Source organism: Procambarus clarkii, chromosome 58 (assembly GCF_040958095.1).
Source record: "Procambarus clarkii isolate CNS0578487 chromosome 58, FALCON_Pclarkii_2.0, whole genome shotgun sequence".
Classification (NCBI taxonomy): domain Eukaryota; kingdom Metazoa; phylum Arthropoda; class Malacostraca; order Decapoda; family Cambaridae; genus Procambarus; species Procambarus clarkii.
Window position 1 is genome coordinate 20,527,161 of NC_091207.1, and position 19,498 is coordinate 20,546,658.

The 19,498-nt window shown below is 49.3% G+C and overlaps 2 protein-coding genes across 2 annotated transcripts; one reads left to right on the plus strand and one right to left on the minus strand.

The window, feature by feature from the left end:
* Window positions 1-4,519: 4,519 nt before the first annotated feature.
* LOC138353582 (placenta-specific protein 4-like) lies at window positions 4,520-5,071 on the minus strand. The gene has a single exon (XM_069306773.1). It carries the CDS (start codon window positions 5,069-5,071, stop codon window positions 4,520-4,522), a length of 552 nt encoding a protein of 183 aa, XP_069162874.1.
* Window positions 5,072-6,844: 1,773 nt separating this feature from the next.
* On the plus strand, window positions 6,845-8,308 carry LOC123768003 (uncharacterized transmembrane protein DDB_G0289901-like). The gene has a single exon (XM_045758259.2). The coding sequence runs from the start codon at window positions 6,845-6,847 to the stop codon at window positions 8,306-8,308; it is 1,464 nt and encodes a 487-aa protein (XP_045614215.2).
* Window positions 8,309-19,498: the final 11,190 nt, after the last annotated feature.

The window sequence follows — 19,498 nt, forward strand, 5'->3', positions numbered from 1 at the left end:
GGCACATAATGGGTTCAGGAACTGAACCCTTTGGTTCGTTTAGCTAAGCTAATAAAAAATTTTGACGCTAGTTACACAATTATTAATGTTATATATACATGTACACATATACATACATGTACATATATATATATATACATATACATACACATACATATTTAATCACCTACACAAATACACACATCAATAATCTTTTGTATCACGAGTGATTCAACAAGAGGCTCACAACAGTCACTATACAAGACACTTTACATCTAGACCATTAATTCTACCAATTTGGGTAAGGGTATCTCAATGTGTCTGGCCTCCAACTTTGGAGAGATAAACAGATAGCTATTCTCTCTCTTATGATATTGAGATATATTATATATATACATATATATATATATATATATATATATATATATATATATATATATATATATATATATATATATATATATATATATATATATATATATATATATATATATATAGTGCACGTGAGGTGCGTAGTGCACCTCACGTGCCGGAGAGTGAAGGATGAGAGTGGAGACAGTGTGACGAGAGTGAGAAAGCTCGTCTTCCTGGAGTGCCGCGACAGAGTGAAACACGAGTCAACTCTAACAACCTTGTCCAATATGCCAGCAATGTCATTACCGACCATCGGGGACAGGATGCCTGTATTAAAGCACATCGAGGTCAACTATACTGACTTACCATATTTGCATAAAATATGGAAATTAGGTACTTAGTTGTGTTTGTGGGAGTTGAGCTCCGGCTCTTTGGTCCCCCCTCTCAACTGTCAGTCAACTGGTGTACAGATTCCTGAGCCTACTGGACTCTATCATATCTACATTTAAAACTGTGTATGGAGTCAGCCTCCACCACATCACTGCCTAATGTATTCCATCTGCTAACTACTCTGACACTGAACAAATCTTTCTTATGTCTCTGTGGCTCATTTGAAAACTAAGTTTATCACTTGTGTCTCCTTGCTCGTGTTCCACCCATGCTAAATAGTTTCTTTTTTTCCACCTGTCAATTCCATTGAGTATTTTGTAGGTGGTGATCATGTCTCCCCCTAATTCATTTTGTCTTACAAGGACGTGAGGTTTCATTTCTGTAGCCTTTCCTCATAATAACTCATTCCTCACATCTCTGAGGCATGTGGCATACCTCTGAATCTTCTCTAACTTTGTCTTGTGTTTAACTTGGTATGGACTCCAGACTGGACCTGCATACTCCAGAATTGGTGTGAAATATGTGGTGTACAAGGTTCTGAATGATTCCTTACAGAACTTTCTAAAATCAGTTCTGGTGTTAGCATGCATCGCATACGCCGCTGATGATATCCTTTTGATGTGAGCTTCTGAGAACAGGTTCGGTGTGATATCGACCCCCAGGTCTTTCTCTCTACTTGACTCTTGCACGATTTCACCTCACAAATGGTACATTCTGTTCAGCCTCCTGCTCCCTTCACCTAATTTCATTACTTTACACTTACACGAGTTAAAATTTAGTAGCCATTTTCTAGACCATTTCTCCAGTTTGTTCCTGTCGTCCTGTTGTCTCTATCTTCATGTCCTGAGTCTTCTCATAATTAAGGAAGAATCCAGTCCAGAAAATGAAGAACCGTTCAGTGGTTGGTTACTACAGACCAGTATCACTGCTTTCAATTACTGGAAACAGATTTAAGACATTAATCTTTTTTAACCTTCATCAGTTACTATGGGGTCATCAGTTTGGTTTTAGGAAGTGGTACCAGGCACTGGATCATCCAAAATAAGTTGTAGAAGCTTTTGATCGTGTGGCACTCTGTAGCACTCTGTGGCATTCTGTGGCACTCTGTAGCACTCTGTGGCATTCTGTGGCACTCTGTAGCACTCTGTGGCATTCTGTGGCACTCTGTAGCACTCTGTAGCACTCTGTGGCACCCTTTGGAATGGCTTTCTTTTAGTAGTTCTCAATGGAGCAGAATCTGAACACCACTCAATTGGTGTCAGTGTACCGTAGGTTAGTTTGTTTGGTCCTTTGTTGTGTAACATCAACCACTCACATCTCATCCCAATGGCCACAAGTTTAGGCCAGTGCTGATGACTGCACTCTAAGCTCCACATATGGAAAAGAAGAAAAGCCAACTACTACGAGGCTCATTAATCACTAACTTACAGCAATATCTACCAGAGGAAAGTGATGGCAAGTCATATTTGGGACAGAAGCAACATGCGGCGATGGTGATAACTAACGTAAATTGGACAGGTATTTTGCAAATTGGACAGGTATACAAACTAGTGAAAGAAACCTGTAGTGTTTAAGGACAAAGTCAACACCTTGGGAATGAAGTTTAACTCTTCAGTGACCTTAACAATTCACTTAGAGAGAGAGTGCTTATCCTAGAAAGCCAAGTAACTGTCATTAAGTGAATCTCACACCTTCTTGACAGCAGTGGCTGCCAAACCTTATATGAGGCCCCACCAAGTGTGCTCTCATCTGGAGTATGTATATCCCTCTCCTGGATGGCCAGCTCCCCCCCCCCCTTCCTCATTTATCAGATTTTTAGACAATGTGAAGAACTGTGCATACGTCAGGCTGCGAGCAGCTGCGTCTAACAGCCTGCTTGACCAGACCACCAACCAGGAGGCCTGGACAGAGGCCGGGCCGTGGGGCTGCGTGGGGGTTTTCATTTTTGCTTTCACGACTGCAATGCGTACGTCGCCAATGTACATGTGGCAGACGCTTCACGAAGCTGTCGGAATTAGCCGGATTGGAAATTCGAGAGCAGCCGTACAGGGCCTGGGAGCAAGGTCGAGTTAGAGTCCTTGAGGGTCTGGTGAGGCCTTGAGGGCCTCACCTGGTCCTGGTCCACGTTGATCGTTGGAATCTCCTCAATGATTTAACACTTTAAGGGACTCCTAGGGTCCTCATCACATTTATAGTTTAGTGAATTAGGCAACTCGGTGTTGGAGACAATTAATTGGCAGTATTCATAAGTGGTTCAACGGAAACACTGCATAAAGCTTAACAGTAGTTTATTTACTAATTTACCACTAATACAAAGGGTGCTTGATTTACTTTAGATTGGCGTCAGAAAGGCTATGGTTATATTAGCGAGACTCTTGACGTCTGGCTAACGACTCGTATCCACTCGTGGAGAAACACCTAACTTAACACAGTTGACAACCAATCATTAACACGGCAACCTTACTGCCAGTATGCAAAGGGATCACAAGAGTTCCAACCGGATACTCAGGTAATGATGATATGCAATAAACACAATGGCACTGTCAATGGGACAAGCAATAACATGCACAATAATAATGTCACACAATAACTTAATGTGTGGTGTATGTGAAGCTCACATTCACAAACAAGTGTAATGTTGTGATACCACACAGATAACACGCATACACCGTCGATTCACCTATAACCAGTGACAGGTATGAAAAGCTGAGAACTGTGGTTGATACCTCAGATCAACACAGACACAATAAAACAATGACAAGATCTTGTACTTACAGATAAGGTACCTTTCCTTACTCACTCACTCACTCAGGCACATTTATGCAAGAACTCGTAGGTGGCCTGACAGCTGGGCGCTCGTTCTGACGTGAGACCATTGACGACAGGCTTCCCACAATCCATACTTGACACGGGGGTACTGCAGGAGGGCGTGCTGTATGCTTAACAGACAGACACACGCAAATACATTTGCCTGAAGCTCAGGGCGTCTCGTGGGCACACAACACAAAACATTACGATTTGACTAATAGCATTGCAGGAAATGAGCGGGACCCAATCATATTGGCCGTTCGATGATCAGTAGCAGGAGTGTCGTCATGACCACGGAACGACCACGTCATAGCTGTTATTTTCTATCGCGCCGGTTGACCCCAGAGGTCAGACACTGCTGGCGTCTCCCCTCTCTCCCATGCTCCCACCGGCCAATGTACCCACTGACCCTTGGTGGCAAGTATGCTTAACTCCCTGTATCTACTTCGTGCCTGGACATACGGCGGCCTCCGTATTATGAAAGTGTTCCTGGTTAAATGGGCATTCTGGAGATCCCCAACATGCCAGGTCACTATCCAGGATTAACAGAAATAGGACCTTGTGCACGAAGATCAGTGCACTGTGTACTGCAATGAGCCATTCTAGTCAGCTGTGGGAGAATCTTAGGAGACATACTCCCACAGGCTGCTGATCCCCGGAAGCTACACAAGGTAGACACAAGGTAGGTCTACTCCTGACCTGTTCTGAATGGACTAGTGAGCACATCGATGCCTTCGACATCAGAGAGATGTCGCCGGAGTTACTGTTACGCACAAGGCAAACAGTCTCCGCGACTGTCAGCTCTCCCAACCTGTGCACCACCACAAGCTGACCAGCACAAGACCAGGCGCTCAGCACTTACTACCTGCACGCTGGCTGTGCCTCGCTCAAGCACCTCACACTGGCTGTGCCTCGCTCAAGCACCTCATGCTGGCTGTGCCTCGCTCAAGCACTTCACTTCAGAGTGCACCTTCATCACTGGGCTGAATCACGCATCTGAAACACGTTCGCTTAACATGGAGCTGTGCGGGTGATTAGGACTTAACATGGAGCTGTGCGGGTGATCAGGACTTAACATGGAGCTGTGCGGGAGATCAGGACTTAACATGGAGCTGTGCGGGTGATCAGGACTTAACATGGAGCTGTGCGGGTGATCAGGACTTAACATGGAGCTGTGCGAGAGATCAGGACTTAACATGGAGCTGTGCGGGTGATCAGGACTTAACATGGAGCTGTGCGGGACATCAGGGCTTAACATGGAGCTGTGCGGGTGATCAGGACTTAACATGGAGCTGTGAGGGACATCAGGACTTAACATGGAGCTGTGCGGGACATCAGGACTTAACATGGAGCTGTGCGGGACATCAGGACTTAACATGGAGCTGTGAGGGACATCAGGACTTAACATGGAGCTGTGCGGGACATCAGGACTTAACATGGAGCTGTGCGGGACATCAGGACTTAACATGGAGCTGTGCGGGCGATCAGGACAAATAACTAGAAGATGAAGGTGTGGGCCCACACTTTCCTCCCGACGCATCCTCTTTCCTGCTATCATAATAATAACAATAATAATAAATTGTCATCCACACATTCATGGAAATAGACATTTCAGTCACCTTTACTCTCGGAGACTCGAACCACAGATCGCAGGCGTGTGACGTCGAAGCTCTATCGACCATGCTATTAAGAGGTCTTAATAGGGAACGATCCCAGAAGCAGCAGCCTGCTGCTAAACTGAAATTTTCGACTCCCTCCTGACTACTAGAGTCCAGACAAATGAAATAATAATGTTTATTGAGGGGAAAAGTACATTCAGGCATACAAAAATGAGTTACAAGTAGAATGTTGGATTTGTTGATTGGTTGTTACTTAATACTTGAGTGTTAGTTATTAATAAAGGTTAATAAAAGGGTCACCTTGGTGTAGGTGAGAGGGGGAGCTTCAGAGGTGATGGAGGGTGAGAGGTAACTCTTATCTTGAAGTTTCACTAAGAACGTTAACACAATTTTCGATGAATTATTGTCTAAGTTTAAGAGAGAGAGAGAGAGAGAGAGGGGGAGGGAGAGAGAGAGAGAGAGAGAGGGGGAGGGAGAGAGAGAGAGAGAGAGAGGGAGAGAGACGAGGTAGAGAGCCAGACAGACAGGGGTGGGGGTGGGGGGGGGTCAATATAGAGCAACAGGCGTTCTGTGGACAATATCGACCCCTGAGGGACCAAGCGGTGGTGCCCCTCCCTTCACCAGCCTCCGCCACGGAGCCTAGCCGCTGAGCCTAGCCGCTGAGCCTAGCTGCAGAGCCTAGCTGCAGAGCCTAGCTGCAGAGCCTAGCTGAAGAGCCTAGCCGCTGAGCCTAGCCACGGAGCCTAACCACGGAGCCTAGCCACGGAGCCAAGCCACGGAGCCTAGCCACTGAGCCTAGCCATTGAGCCTAGCCACGGAGCCTAGCCATTGGGCCTAGCCACTGAGCCTAGCCATTGAGCCTAGCCACTGAGCATAGCCATTGAGCCTAGCCACGAAGCCTAGCCACGGAGCCTAGCCACGGAGCCTAGCGACTGATCCTAGCCACGGAGCCTAGCCACGGAGCCTAGCCACGGAGCCTAGCCGCGGAGCCTAGCCACGAAGCCTAGCCACGGAGCCTAGCCACGGAGCCTAGCGACTGATCCTAGCCACGGAGCCTAGCCACGGAGCCTAGCCATTGAGCCTTGCCACTGAGCCTAGCCATTGAGCCTAGCCACGGAGCCTAGCCATTGGGCCTAGCCACTGAGCCTAGCCATTGAGCCTAGCCACTGAGCCTAGCCATTGAGCCTAGCCACGGAGCCTAGCCACGGAGCCTAGCCACTGAGCCTAGCCACGGAGCCTAGCCACGGAGCCTAGCCACGGAGCCTAGCCACGGAGCCTAGCCACTGAGCCTAGCCATTGAGCCTAACCGCGGAGCCTAGCCACGGAGCCTAGCCACGGAGCCTAGCCACGGAGCCTAGCCACGGAGCCTAGCCATTGAGCCAAGCCACTGAGCCTAGCCATTGAGCCTAGCCACGGAGCCTAGCCACGGAGCCTAGCCACGGAGCCTAGCCACGGAGCCTAGCCACGAAGCCTAGCCACAAATAAAAACTTGCATAATATTAACAGGAGAACATCAGGAGTGCAACAGGGAGGGTAACAGGGAGGGCAACAGGGAGGGCAACAGGGAGGGCAACAGGGAGGGTAACAGGGAGGGCAACAGGGAGGGTAACAGGGAGGGCAACAGGGAGGGTAACAGAGAGGGCAACAGGAAGGGTAACAGGCAGGGTAACAGGGAGGGTAACAGGGAGGGCAACATGGAGGGCAACAGGGAGGGTAACACGAAGGGCAGCACGGAGGGCAGCACGGAGGGCAGCACGGAGGGCAGCACGGAGGGCAGCACGGAGGGCAGCACGGAGGGCAACACGGAGGGCAACACGGAGCGCAACACGGAGGGCAGCACGGAGGGCAGCACGGAGGGCAGCACGGAGGGCAACACGGAGGGCAGCACGGAGGGCAGCACGGAGGGCAGCACGGAGGGCAGCACGGAGGGCAGCACGGAGGGCAGCACGGAGGGCAACACGGAGGGCAGCACGGAGGGCAACACGGAGCGCAACACGGAGGGCAGCACGGAGGGCAACACGGAGGGCAGCACGGAGGGCAGCACGGAGGGCAGCACGGAGGGCAACACGGAGCGCAACACGGAGGGCAGCACGGAGGGCAACACGGAGGGCAGCACGGGGGGCAGCACGGAGGGCAACACGAAGGTCAGCACGGAGGTCAGCACGGAGGGCAACACGGAGGGCAGCACGGAGGGCAGCACGGAGGGCAACACGGAGGGCAGCACGGAGGGCAGCACGGAGGGCAACACGGAGGGCAGCACGGAGGGCAGCACGGAGGGCAACACGGAGGGCAACACGAAGGTCAGCACGGAGGGCAGCACGGAGGGCAGCACGGAGGGCAACACGAAGGTCAGCACGGAGGGCAGCACGGAGGGCAACACGAAGGTCAGCACGGAGGTCAGCACGGAGGGCAACACGGAGGGCAACACGGAGGGCAACACGGAGGGCAGCACGGAGGGCAGCACGGAGGGCAGCACGGAGGGCAGCACGGAGGGCAGCACGGAGGGCAGCACGGAGGGCAGCACGGAGGGCAACACGGAGGGCAGCACGGAGGGCAGCACGGGAGGCAGCACGGAGGTCAAAACGGAGGGCAGCACGGAGGGCAGCACGGGGGGCAGCACGGAGGGCAACACGGGAGTCAGCACGGAGGGCAGCACGGGAGGCAGCACGGAGGGCAGCACGGAGGTCAGCACGGAGGTCAGCACGGAGGTCAGCACGGAGGGCAGCACGGAGGGCAGCACGGAGGGCAGCACGGGGGGCAGCACGGAGGGCAACACGGAGGGCAGCACGGAGGGCAGCACGGAGGGCAACAGAGAGGGCAGCACGGAGGGCAGCACGGGGGGCAGCACGGAGGGCAGCACGGAGGGCAGCACGGAGGGCAGCACGGAGGGCAACACGGAGGGCAACACGGAGGGCAGCACGGAGGGCAGCACGGAGGTCAGCACGGGAGGCAGCACGGAGGGCAGCACGGAGGGCAGCACGGAGGGCAGCACGGAGGGTAGCACGGGGGGCAGCACGGAGGGCAGCACGGGAGGCAGCACGGGAGGCAGCACGGAGGGTAGCACGGGGGGCAGCACGGAGGGTAGCACGGGGGGCAGCACGGAGGGCAGCACGGGAGGCAGCACGGGAGGCAGCACGGAGGGCACCTCAAACAGGTAAAAATGTAAACACTGTGTTTCCTGGAAATTGCTCTGTATATTTGGCTAAAATTAGCTTCTACGAACATGCCATCAAATTGGTCTATTTATAACCTCTAAAATGATTTCTACTTCTATTTTCTCCTCGAAAAAATCGTATATTGATTTAAAAATATATTTATCTATAAACATTTTAGCGAGTGAGTTGAAAATTAGACGTAAAAATCTTATTGAAATTAAATGCATACATATAAATTAAACGTTTAGGAAAAGTCTTCAGTAGAATTGAATATATATGAAGGGGTGACTTAATCATTTATTTACAACTAGCAGTATCCGGCCACGCGTTGCTGTGGCTCAGTAACGCATGTGCATTGCTGAGCCACAGCAACCTTCCCTGTCCCCCAGTCTTCCCTACTATTCCCCCCTCATTCGTCTCCTCGTCCTCCCCACCATTCCCCACTCTACCATCCCCTCGTCTTTGCCCACCATGCCCCACTCTCCTGTCACTTTGTCCTCCCCACCATTCTCCATTCCCCCCATCCCCTCGTCCCCAACATTCCCCACTCCCTCGTACGATGCCTTCCAAAATGGGCTGGTGTTCCCATCAGAAAATTGGGAACATCAAGTGATCTGATGTTCCCATCACTGAAATATAAGAAAAACAGTTAAAAAATGAAATGAAAATATGAAAAAAATAAACAAAAACTCTACTCACAAAATGAACGGTATGGTAAACAACACAGCTCAATTCCTACGCAATCCGCACAAAATAATTAAATCCAAATGAAATTAAATCAAAATATATGAAAATTCAATTTATCAATGCAATCAGAAACATTGAAATGGAATTGTAACATATTTAGTATATAGCATGTGTGTTACTCTTGCATACAAGAGAGAGCGTTGTTTTTCAAGAAAAGTATAGTTTCACCTGTCATAGGTGCGGCATCTATACTTATACCTACGAAATGAACGGTATGGTAAACAACACAGCTCAACTCCAACACAATGTCACACAAAATAATTCAATAAAAAATAAAATAAATCGAAATCAATGAAAATAAAATTTATCAGTGCAATCGGAAACATTGAAATGGAATTCGTGTTATATTTAGTATAGCGTGCATATTGCTATTATGTACATCAGATCGCGCTGATTTTCAAAGACGCATGTTTTTACCTGTCACAGGGGTGGCATCTATATAGTAGGCATATAAAAAGACGCGCCTATTCGAATGCAACGCTGTGTCAAAATTTCGAAACAATCGGTAAAGAGGTTTCGAAATTTTCCCTCACATGAAAAACACAGGAAAACACAGCTTTAAAAAAAAAAGCAGGTTTTCTTCCCGTCACAGACGTGACATCAATAAAGTAAGTATATAATAACCCGCTCGGATGCGAATGGAACATTGAGAGAAAATTTCAAGGCAATCGGTGAGATTAGCAATTTTGAACAAACGAACATTTTAATTTGTATTTATATAGATTGTTACATTAGTTTGGGGGGTATACCCTCCACCTCGTGCCCACAGGATGGGTATAGGCGACATAGACCCTCACCCACCACCCACAGGATGGGTATAGGGTACATAGACCTTCACCCACCACCCACAGGATGAGTATAGGCTACATAGACCTTCACTCACCACCCACAGGATGACTATAGGCTACATAGACCTTCACTCACCACCCACAGGATGGGTATAGGGTACATAGACCCTCACTCACCACCCACAGGATGGGTATAGGGTACATAGACCCTCACCCACCACCCACAGGATGGGTATAGTGTACATAGAGCTTCACCCACAGGATGGGTATAGGGTACATAGACCCTCACCCACCACCCACAGGATAGGTATAGGCTACATAGACCCTCACCCACCACCCACAGGATGGGTATAGGCTACATAGACCCTCACCCACCACCCACAGGATGGGTATAGGGTACATAGAGCTTCACCCACCACCCACAGGATGGGTATAGGGTACATAGACCCTCACCCACCACCCACAGGATGGGTATAGGGTACATAGACCCTCACCCACCACCCACAGGATGGGTATAGGGTACATAGAGCTTCACCCACCACCCACAGGATGGGTATAGGGTACATAGACCCTCACCCACCACCCACAGGATGGGTATAGGGTACATAGACCTTACCCACCACCCACAGGATGGGTATAGGGTACATAGACCCTCACCCACCACCCACAGGATGGGTATAGGGTACATAGACCCTCACTCACCACCCACAGGATGGGTATAGGGTACATAGACCCTCACCCACCACCCACAGGATGGGTATAGGGTACATAGACCCTCACCCACCACCCACAGGATGGGTATAGAGTACATAGACCCTCACCCACCACCCACAGGATGGGTATAGGGTACATAGACCCTCACCCACCACCCACAGGATGGGTATAGTGTACATAGACCCTCACCCACCACCCACAGGATGGGTATAGGGTACATAGAGCTTCACCCACCACCCACAGGATGGGTATAGTGTACATAGACCCTCACCCACCACCCACAGGATGGGTATAGGGTACATAGACCCTCACCCACCACCCACAGGATGGGTATAGGGTACATAGACCCTCACCCACCACCCACAGGATGGGTATAGGGTACATAGACCCTCACCCACCACCCACAGGATTGGTATAGTGTACATAGACCCTCACCCACCACCCACAGGATGGGTATAGGGTACATAGAGCTTCACCCACCACCCACAGGATGGGTATAGTGTACATAGACCCTCACCCACCACCCACAGGATGGGTATAGGGTACATAGACCCTCACTCACCACCCACAGGATGGGTATAGGGTACATAGACCCTCACCCACCACCCACAGGATGGGTATAGGGTACATAGACCCTCACCCACCACCCACAGGATGGGTATAGTGTACATAGACCCTCACCCACCACCCACAGGATGGGTATAGGGTACATAGAGCTTCACCCACCACCCACAGGATGGGTATAGGCTACATAGACCCTCACCCACCACCCACAGGATGGGTATAGGGTACATAGAGCTTCACCCACCACCCACAGGATGGGTATAGGGTACATAGACCCACACCCACCACCCACAGGATGGGTATAGGGTACATAGACCCTCACCCACCACCCACAGGATGGGTATAGGGTACATAGAGCTTCTCCCACCACCCACAGGATGGGTATAGTGTACATAGACCCTCACCCACCACCCACAGGATGGGTATAGTGTACATAGACCCTCACCCACCACCCACAGGATGGGTATAGGGTACATAGACCCTCACCCACCACCCACAGGATGGGTATAGGGTACATAGACCCTCACCCACCACCCACAGGATGGGTATAGTGTACATAGACCCTCACCCACCACCCACAGGATGGGTATGACGCTCACAGTGAAGATATTAAGGTCATGTGCGAGAGGTGAAGAGTGCGCCTCAGAGACTGTTATGTACACACCGCTACACATATACCTTCACTCTTATTTACTAACGGCTTTCACTCAGCTGTGCTCTGTAGTGTACCACAGGCAGTAGGTACAGCAATGGCTGTACTCACCTGGAGGTACTCACCTGGGGGTACTCACTTGGGAGTATTCACCTGGGTGTACTCACCTGGGGGTACTCACTTGGCTGTATTCACCTGGGGGTACTCGCCTGAGTGTACTCACCTGGGGGTACTCACCTGGGTATACTCACCTGGGGGTACTCACCTAGGGGTACTCTCCTATGGGTACTCACCTAGCACAACTTACTCACACACACTTATAAACACATAATAGACTTCAAGTGAGCCAGTGAGTGTGTGAAGAAGGCAGCAGGTGTACGGACCCGAGCTCAGTGATCCACGTGTCTGTCCTACGCTAGAAACACCACCGATCGATATCCAGAAAATTGTTCCACAAATCAACAGTACTATTTCCAAAATATTATTTCCTAGATCTTTTTCTAAATCTAAACGTGTCCAATTTGTGTTCTTTGTTACGTGTTCTGTTATATTATATATATATATATATATATATATATATATATATATATATATATATATATATATATATATATATATATATATATATATCTTGAGATGATTTCGGGGCTTTTTAGTGTCCCCGCGGCCCGGTCCTCGACCAGGCCTCCACCCCCAGGAAGCAGCCCGTGACAGCTGACTAACACCCAGGTACCTATTTTACTGCTAGGTAACAGGGGCATAGGGTGAAAGAAACTCTGCCCATTGTTTCTCGCCGGCGCCTGGGATCGACCCCAGGACCACAGGATCACAGGTCCAGCGTGCTGTCCGCTCGGCCGACCGGCTCCCTCTATATATATATATATATATATATATATATATATATATATATATATATATATATATATATATATATATATATATATATATTAAACTTATACATATCTAATTCCAGGAAGTTTTCTCATCCTTTTCTGTTCAATTTTGACTGGACGGTAGAGCGACAGTCTCGCTTTTTTTGCAGGTCGGCGTTCAATCCCCGACTGTCCAAGTGGTTGGACACCGTTACTTCTTCCACCTTCCCTTCCCCCCCCCATATCCTAAATCCTTATCCTCATAGCCCTTCCAAGTGCTAGATAGTCGTAGTGTTTTCTTCTCATAATTACCTTACCTCTACCCGCTTAAGAGAATTTAAGTGAATCGTGACAAAAGTGGTAAGTGTGTGGTTGGCGAGGAGCCCTGCAGGTGTTTGTACAGGTATTTCAACATATGAAGGAGCAGCCCGTCCTCCTAAGGTGCTCCAACGTCAAGAAACTAACGTACTAAAGTGCCCGTATTCCAGAGGACCCAAAACAGAAAACGGGACAGTGTGTCAATTTCGCGATCGCCATTTTTCTAGTACGACGATTTTTGGCTTTAGAGTGTACGTCAAAATGCGTCGTTCTATTACGGAGGGACGAGTTAGTCGGCGTCGATGAATGGAAGCCGTTATACCTGTATAACACAGGTATGGTACAGGTATACTCGTGTTTGTGTATGTTTTTTTTGTATTTTTTTTTTTTTTTTTTGTATTGTTTCTTATCTTTTGGGTCATCTTTTGGGGGAATAGAAAAAATTCTTTGAGGATCTTTCTAGTCAATATTTTGTCTTAGAATTATGCATTGTGGGGGACTGATTGTCCTCGGTGGAAATCTAAGCTCTTGGACCACCAGCTGTGGGAGCGGGGCGTCTCATCTTGGGCTACCAGCTGTGGGAGCGGGGCGTCTCATCTTGTGCCACCAGCTGTGGGAGCGGGGCGTCTCATCTTGGACCACCAGCTGTGGGAGCGGGGCGTCTCATCTTGTGCCACCAGCTGTGGGAGCGGGGCGTCTCATCTTGGGCCACCAGCTGTGGGAGCGGGGCGTCTCATCTTGGGCCACCAGCTGTGGGAGCGGGGCGTCTCATCTTGGACCACCAGCTGTGGGAGTGGGGCGTCTCATCTTGGGCCACCAGCTGTGGGAGTGGGGCGTCTCATCTTGGACCACCAGCTGTGGGAGCGGGGCGGCTCATCTTGGACCACCAGCTGTGGGAGCGGGGCGGCTCATCTTGGACCACCAGCTGTGGGAGCGGGGCGTCTCATCTTGGGCCACCAGCTGTGGGAGCGGGGCGTCTCATCTTGGACCACCAGCTGTGGGAGTGGGGCGTCTCATCTTGGGCCACCAGCTGTGGGAGCGGGGCGTCTCATCTTGGACCACCAGCTGTGGGAGCGGGGCGTCTCATCTTGGACCACCAGCTGTGGGAGCGGGGCGTCTCATCTTGGACCACCAGCTGTGGGAGCGGGGCGTCTCATCTTGGACCACCAGCTGTGGGAGCGGGGCGTCTCATCTTGGACCACCAGCTGTGGGAGCGGGGCGTCTCATCTTGGACCACCAGCTGTGGGAGCGGGGCGTCTCATCTTGGACCACCAGCTGTGGGAGCGGGGCGTCTCATCTTGGACCACCAGCTGTGGGAGCGGGGCGTCTCATCTTGGACCACCAGCTGTGGGAGCGGGGCGTCTCATCTTGGACCACCAGCTGTGGGAGCGGGGCGTCTCATCTTGGACCACCAGCTGTGGGAGCGGGGCGTCTCATCTTGGGCCACCAGCTGTGGGAGCGGGGCGTCTCATCTTGGACCACCAGGTGTGGGAGTGGGGCGGCTCATCTTGGACCACCAGGTGTGGGAGTGGGGCGTCTCATCTTGGACCACCAGCTGTGGGAGCGGGGCGTCTCATCTTGGACCACCAGCTGTGGGAGCGGGGCGTCTCATCTTGGAGTAATGTTTCTAACATTGGGTCCTGTAACATGACGGTGGTGTTCCACACCCTGGTGCTCTAGTCTGATGTTTAGTGGCTGTCTTCTGTGGAGTGATTGTTGCTGCCGGAGGCGGCTAGTTTATTATGCACCCCATACCCATCCTGTGAGCGGTAGCGCAAAAGCATTACAGAGGGCACAAAAGGTCTTTATCAGACCTCATCTTAGATTATTACATAAACAATTTCATCTACCTTTCAAACCTTATAGTTATAATGTCAGCTAGTTACAGAGAATGTTCTATTTCAAGAGCTATATATTTACAGTAAGTCATTATACATTAATTAATGGTAGGTCTTATCGCTAATATATACTTGTTTGACCAATGGAGATATTACAGAGTCATAGGGGAGCTGCTGTTTATTATTAGTCTTCACAATACACTACTTGTTTCTTAATCTCATATGTCGTTTATCTACTGGAAGCGAAATATGGATATAGTGCAAGGATTTCAGGTAATTTATCCATGGTGATAAGATAGGTTGCCATATCATACAGCGTGAGTTTAGATTTATCTCTAAAAGGCTCAATTTTACTACAATCCAAGATATAGTGTTCGAGTGTGTGTGTCCCTGTCTTTGTCCACACACTTTACACTTTACTTCATCTAGATCCCAATACAAGCCGAACTGCCAGAGATACTTGTAGCCAAGTCTTATACGAGCTGTGACAACATTTGTTAGTCTTACTTTCTTCAAATCCATCAAGGAGTTCTCGTCTAATGACACTTTTAAGGTACCCATTTGACAACTCAAGAGTCTGTTCAATATTGTCTTTATTTACTGCAGCCTTAGCAAGGGTGACAACTTTGTCAATGTGAGAAGGAATCCACAACATTTTTATATTTACCCTCTTGTTATGTATGCTTATATCTATGTCTGGCTTCTGAGACAAGCACGTTATTACTTGATTACAAACTGTTTATTGCTCGTAGTGAGGAAAGGGAGTCGGAAATAATTAAGCTGTCTACTTCAGTGTTGTCATTAATTTTTAGTGCTACCAGTATTGCTACCAACTCAGCTTGCATTGTGGATGCCCAGTTACTAATTCTTATATTCCTTTGAATTGTGCTGCCATCGAGTTGATGAGCAATAACAGCACTTCCTGCCCTCCCTGTAGCTGTGTTGAGTGATCCGTCAGTGTATATGGTCTGTGCTATGTTTTTTTAGTTTGAATATTGTGAATGTGTTCTATGGTGCTTAATTTAGCAGCAAGCTTAGCATGAGGGTTGTTTGTGATTAGTTTCTTGGTGGGGTATGCAGGGGTCAGGATGTCTTACGGCCACTATGGGTCGCAACCGGGTTCTTGATCTCTGACCCAAAGTACTAGTATCCGACCCCAAGTCGGTAGTGGCTTTTAAGGAGTAGGCTAAGTAATGCAAGCAAGAAAATATGGGAGCTGAATTGAACACAACACTTCATCCTTTATCAATATATTCTTATTACCACTTTCCACCTTAACTTATTACCACTTTCCCATCACCGTAAATGAAATATAAAATAAAATAATATTACTGCACGTGGATATTTACATGTGTCGCTCTCTCATAGGACACTAAGCACTCCTCGATGCTAACGCGATGCAGCCTTTGTCAACTGCCGTGTTTCCTAAGAACAGTACCGTCCTCAACCAGTACTGGGAAACACCCACGAGTCTACCCTTGCCATGGGCCAGCCTAGCGACAGTATCACCAGGTGCCTCTTGTGAATGGCCACAATCACTCTCCAGCTCGATCGTCGTCGCCCCTAAATCAACACAACAACATCACTCTCCAGCCAAAAGCTGGCAGAGAGCTTCAGCCACACGCTGACGGGGACACAACACGGACAAATACAGGGGTATTTACCCCTGGCAGGAGCCTCTAGCAATGGGCTAGTAACGCGGTCTCACCTTACTGTCGGTCGTCTCTCTCTCTCTCTAGCCAGTCCCGGAATACCTGACCAAGGCAGGAATCTTGAACCAATTGCAGGTATTAGACAGCCACCACCAGATGGCATTGTCAACATTACGTCCGATACCGTGGGGGTGAGGGAGCAGACTCACAGATGGCGCTGACGTCGCTACTCCATACTCCGACGATGTAGTCGGGTTCGTAACAACGTCAAAAGGTACTATCTGCCAGGGTGGAGGGAAGTGGTGTACTCTTTCATCTGTATATACATCGTGCAGTATCATCATTTTAATATGAGTGGCTGTTTTTTGAATCCATTTAGACTCGCTGGTTCCATTATGTGTGTGTTCTAACAGTTCAACTGACACAATGTTGTTTTTGTTATCACAAAGAAGCTTTAGTATTCACCTAGTTGTGCTTGCGGGGGTTGAGCTCTGCTCTTTCGACCCGCCTCTCAACTGTCAATCAATCAACTGTTACTAACTACTATTTTTTTCCTTCACACACAGGTTGGCCGAGCGGACGAGCGGACAGCACGCTGGACTTGTGATCCTAGGTTCGATCCCAGGCGCCGGAGAGAAACAATGGGCAGAGTTTCTTTCACCCTATGCCCCTGTTACTTAGCAGTAAAATAGGTACCTGGGTGTTAGTCAGCTGTCACGGGTTGCTTCCTGGGGGTGGAGGCCTGGTCGAGGACCGGGCCGCGGGGACACTAAAGCCTCGAAATCATCTCAAGATAACACACACACACACAGGAAGCAGCCCGTAACAGCTAGCTAACTCCCAGGTACCTATTTACTGCTAGGTAACAGTCATCAGGGTGAAAGAAACTCTGCTCATCTTTGTTTCTTGCCGGCACCGGGAATCGAACCCGGGCCACAGGATTATGTGCCCAGCGTGCTATCCACAGCCACCGGCGCCCATCATAAGAATGATTTCAAATATTCTATCTTGAATGTTTAGTTTTTTCCGCATATTGAGAACTTTGGTATTTATAGAACAACCAAGTATATAATTCTGAGTGCTTCATTTTGCATTTGTTCCAGTCTATCAATACTTTTGCCATTTTGCTGTACTAAAGTTGGTGCATGATAGTCTATCAGAGACCTTATATACGCTAAATACATCATTCTTGCTAATCTAGTATTAACACTGCACTTAGGGCTGTACCCCACTACAGTTCTGAGAGCCTTGAGTCTGTCTGTACATTGTTGATGTAACTTATTGACTGCAGTTGAGGTACAAGGGACAGACACACCAAGGTATTTGAAAGAAGAGACATAGTCTATTGGTACGTTATCTATCTTAAGTCTTCGTGGTCCACTTTTGCGGTTACCAACTTGTCTGTTAAATACCTTAGTTTTAGCAGCGTTGATTACAAGACAAAGGCTCTCACAAGCTGTATGTATACAATTTAAGAATGTTTGCATTTCGCGGTGGGTTTTAGTATGTACAAGGATGTCATCTGCATAGCTGATAGTGATGTTTGCCGGACTAGTTGGGATTGATTTTAGTAAAGCATTAATTATAACATTAAACAAGGTAGGGCTTAGTACTCCTTGTGAGGTGCCTAGTTGCAGTAATTTAGTTTCACTCTTGTAGCCTTGTAATGCAGAGAACAGAGAACTTGTGTTCAGGAGTTCCTGGAGCTCCTAGATTGTCTGACCATATGGTGGACAGTGTTTTGCTGCTCCTTAGTGCCTTATTTTGCACTGCTTGTAGGCTTGTAGGCTTGTAGTTCTGTAGTTGTACCGGGGGATATTCCAGATGAGGCCGGATACAGGTGTAGATGTATGTTAGTGCTAAGGCTCCGGAATCTCCTCAGTTTTTCTAAGGTTGTGTTATTAATTTGTTTATTCTGTCCTTCACAGGAATTTTTAAACCTATTTTATTGATCATGAGTCCCAGTATTGTGGCCACATCCGCATATTGGATCCGGCGGTTGTCAAGCTGGATAATGGGGTCGGGGATTAGCAATATGTATTATCCTGAGTTTTTGTTTGTTGTTGCTTAGTCTCCATGGCTTTTCAGAGTTCTTTGTCAATTCGGCTGCTGCCTTGGTCGTGTTGGATTCTTAGCAGCGGTTTGATGGTCGTGGTTGGTGTTCTGTTATAATATTAGTATGTATTATTTTTTATTATCAAGTACAATTGAGTTGTAAGATTACATAAGATTGTTAGTTTGTACATTATTGCAAAGCCACTAACACGCATAGCGAGTGGCATCATCGGTGTCTGTGATGCTCTCTCTCTCTCTCTCTTTCTTTCTCTCTCACACACACAAGACCCCCAGCCTCACACTGAGAGGTCACTCTGCCCCTCCGTCCATTCACAAACCACCCCTCCCCCCTAGCCAATACTACTGTCCCTCCCCCCTGCTGCAACCCCTAACCTAACCAGCGACCCCCCCGCCCCGCCCCCCAGCGACCCCCCCGCCCCGCCCCCCAGCGACCCCCCCGTCCCGCCCCCCATCGATCCCCCCGCCCCGCCCCCCAGGGTCTCCCCCCCCGCCCCGCCGCCCCTCACAACAAAGCACCAGCACACTGGCCTTCTCCTGGACAGCTGTGAGACATCTGGTGAGCGCGTGGCTTCCACACACCTTTGTCCCTCTCCCTCCCTCTCTTCCTCTCCCTCCCTTTCTCTCCCTCCCTCTCTTCCTCTCCCTCCCTTTCTCTCATCTCTCTCTTTCTCTCTCTCTCTCTATCTCTACATCATGTCTCCTCTATTCACCCTCTCCTTCAAATCTCCTTCTTCCCCCCCCCCCTCCACTCGCTTTCTCTCTCTCTCTCTATCCTGTACCCTTATCTCCTTTGTCTCTCCCTCCCTCCCTCTCTCTCTCTCCCCCCCAACCCCCTCCCCTCCTCTCTCTCTCTGTCACTCCCCTCCCTCTACCGCGCCCCCACACACTCTTCTCACTTCCCGTCTCGGTGACTCACAGATCCTCACAGCCTCTCACAGTCCCTCACAGCCCCCTCACAGCCCCTCACAGCTC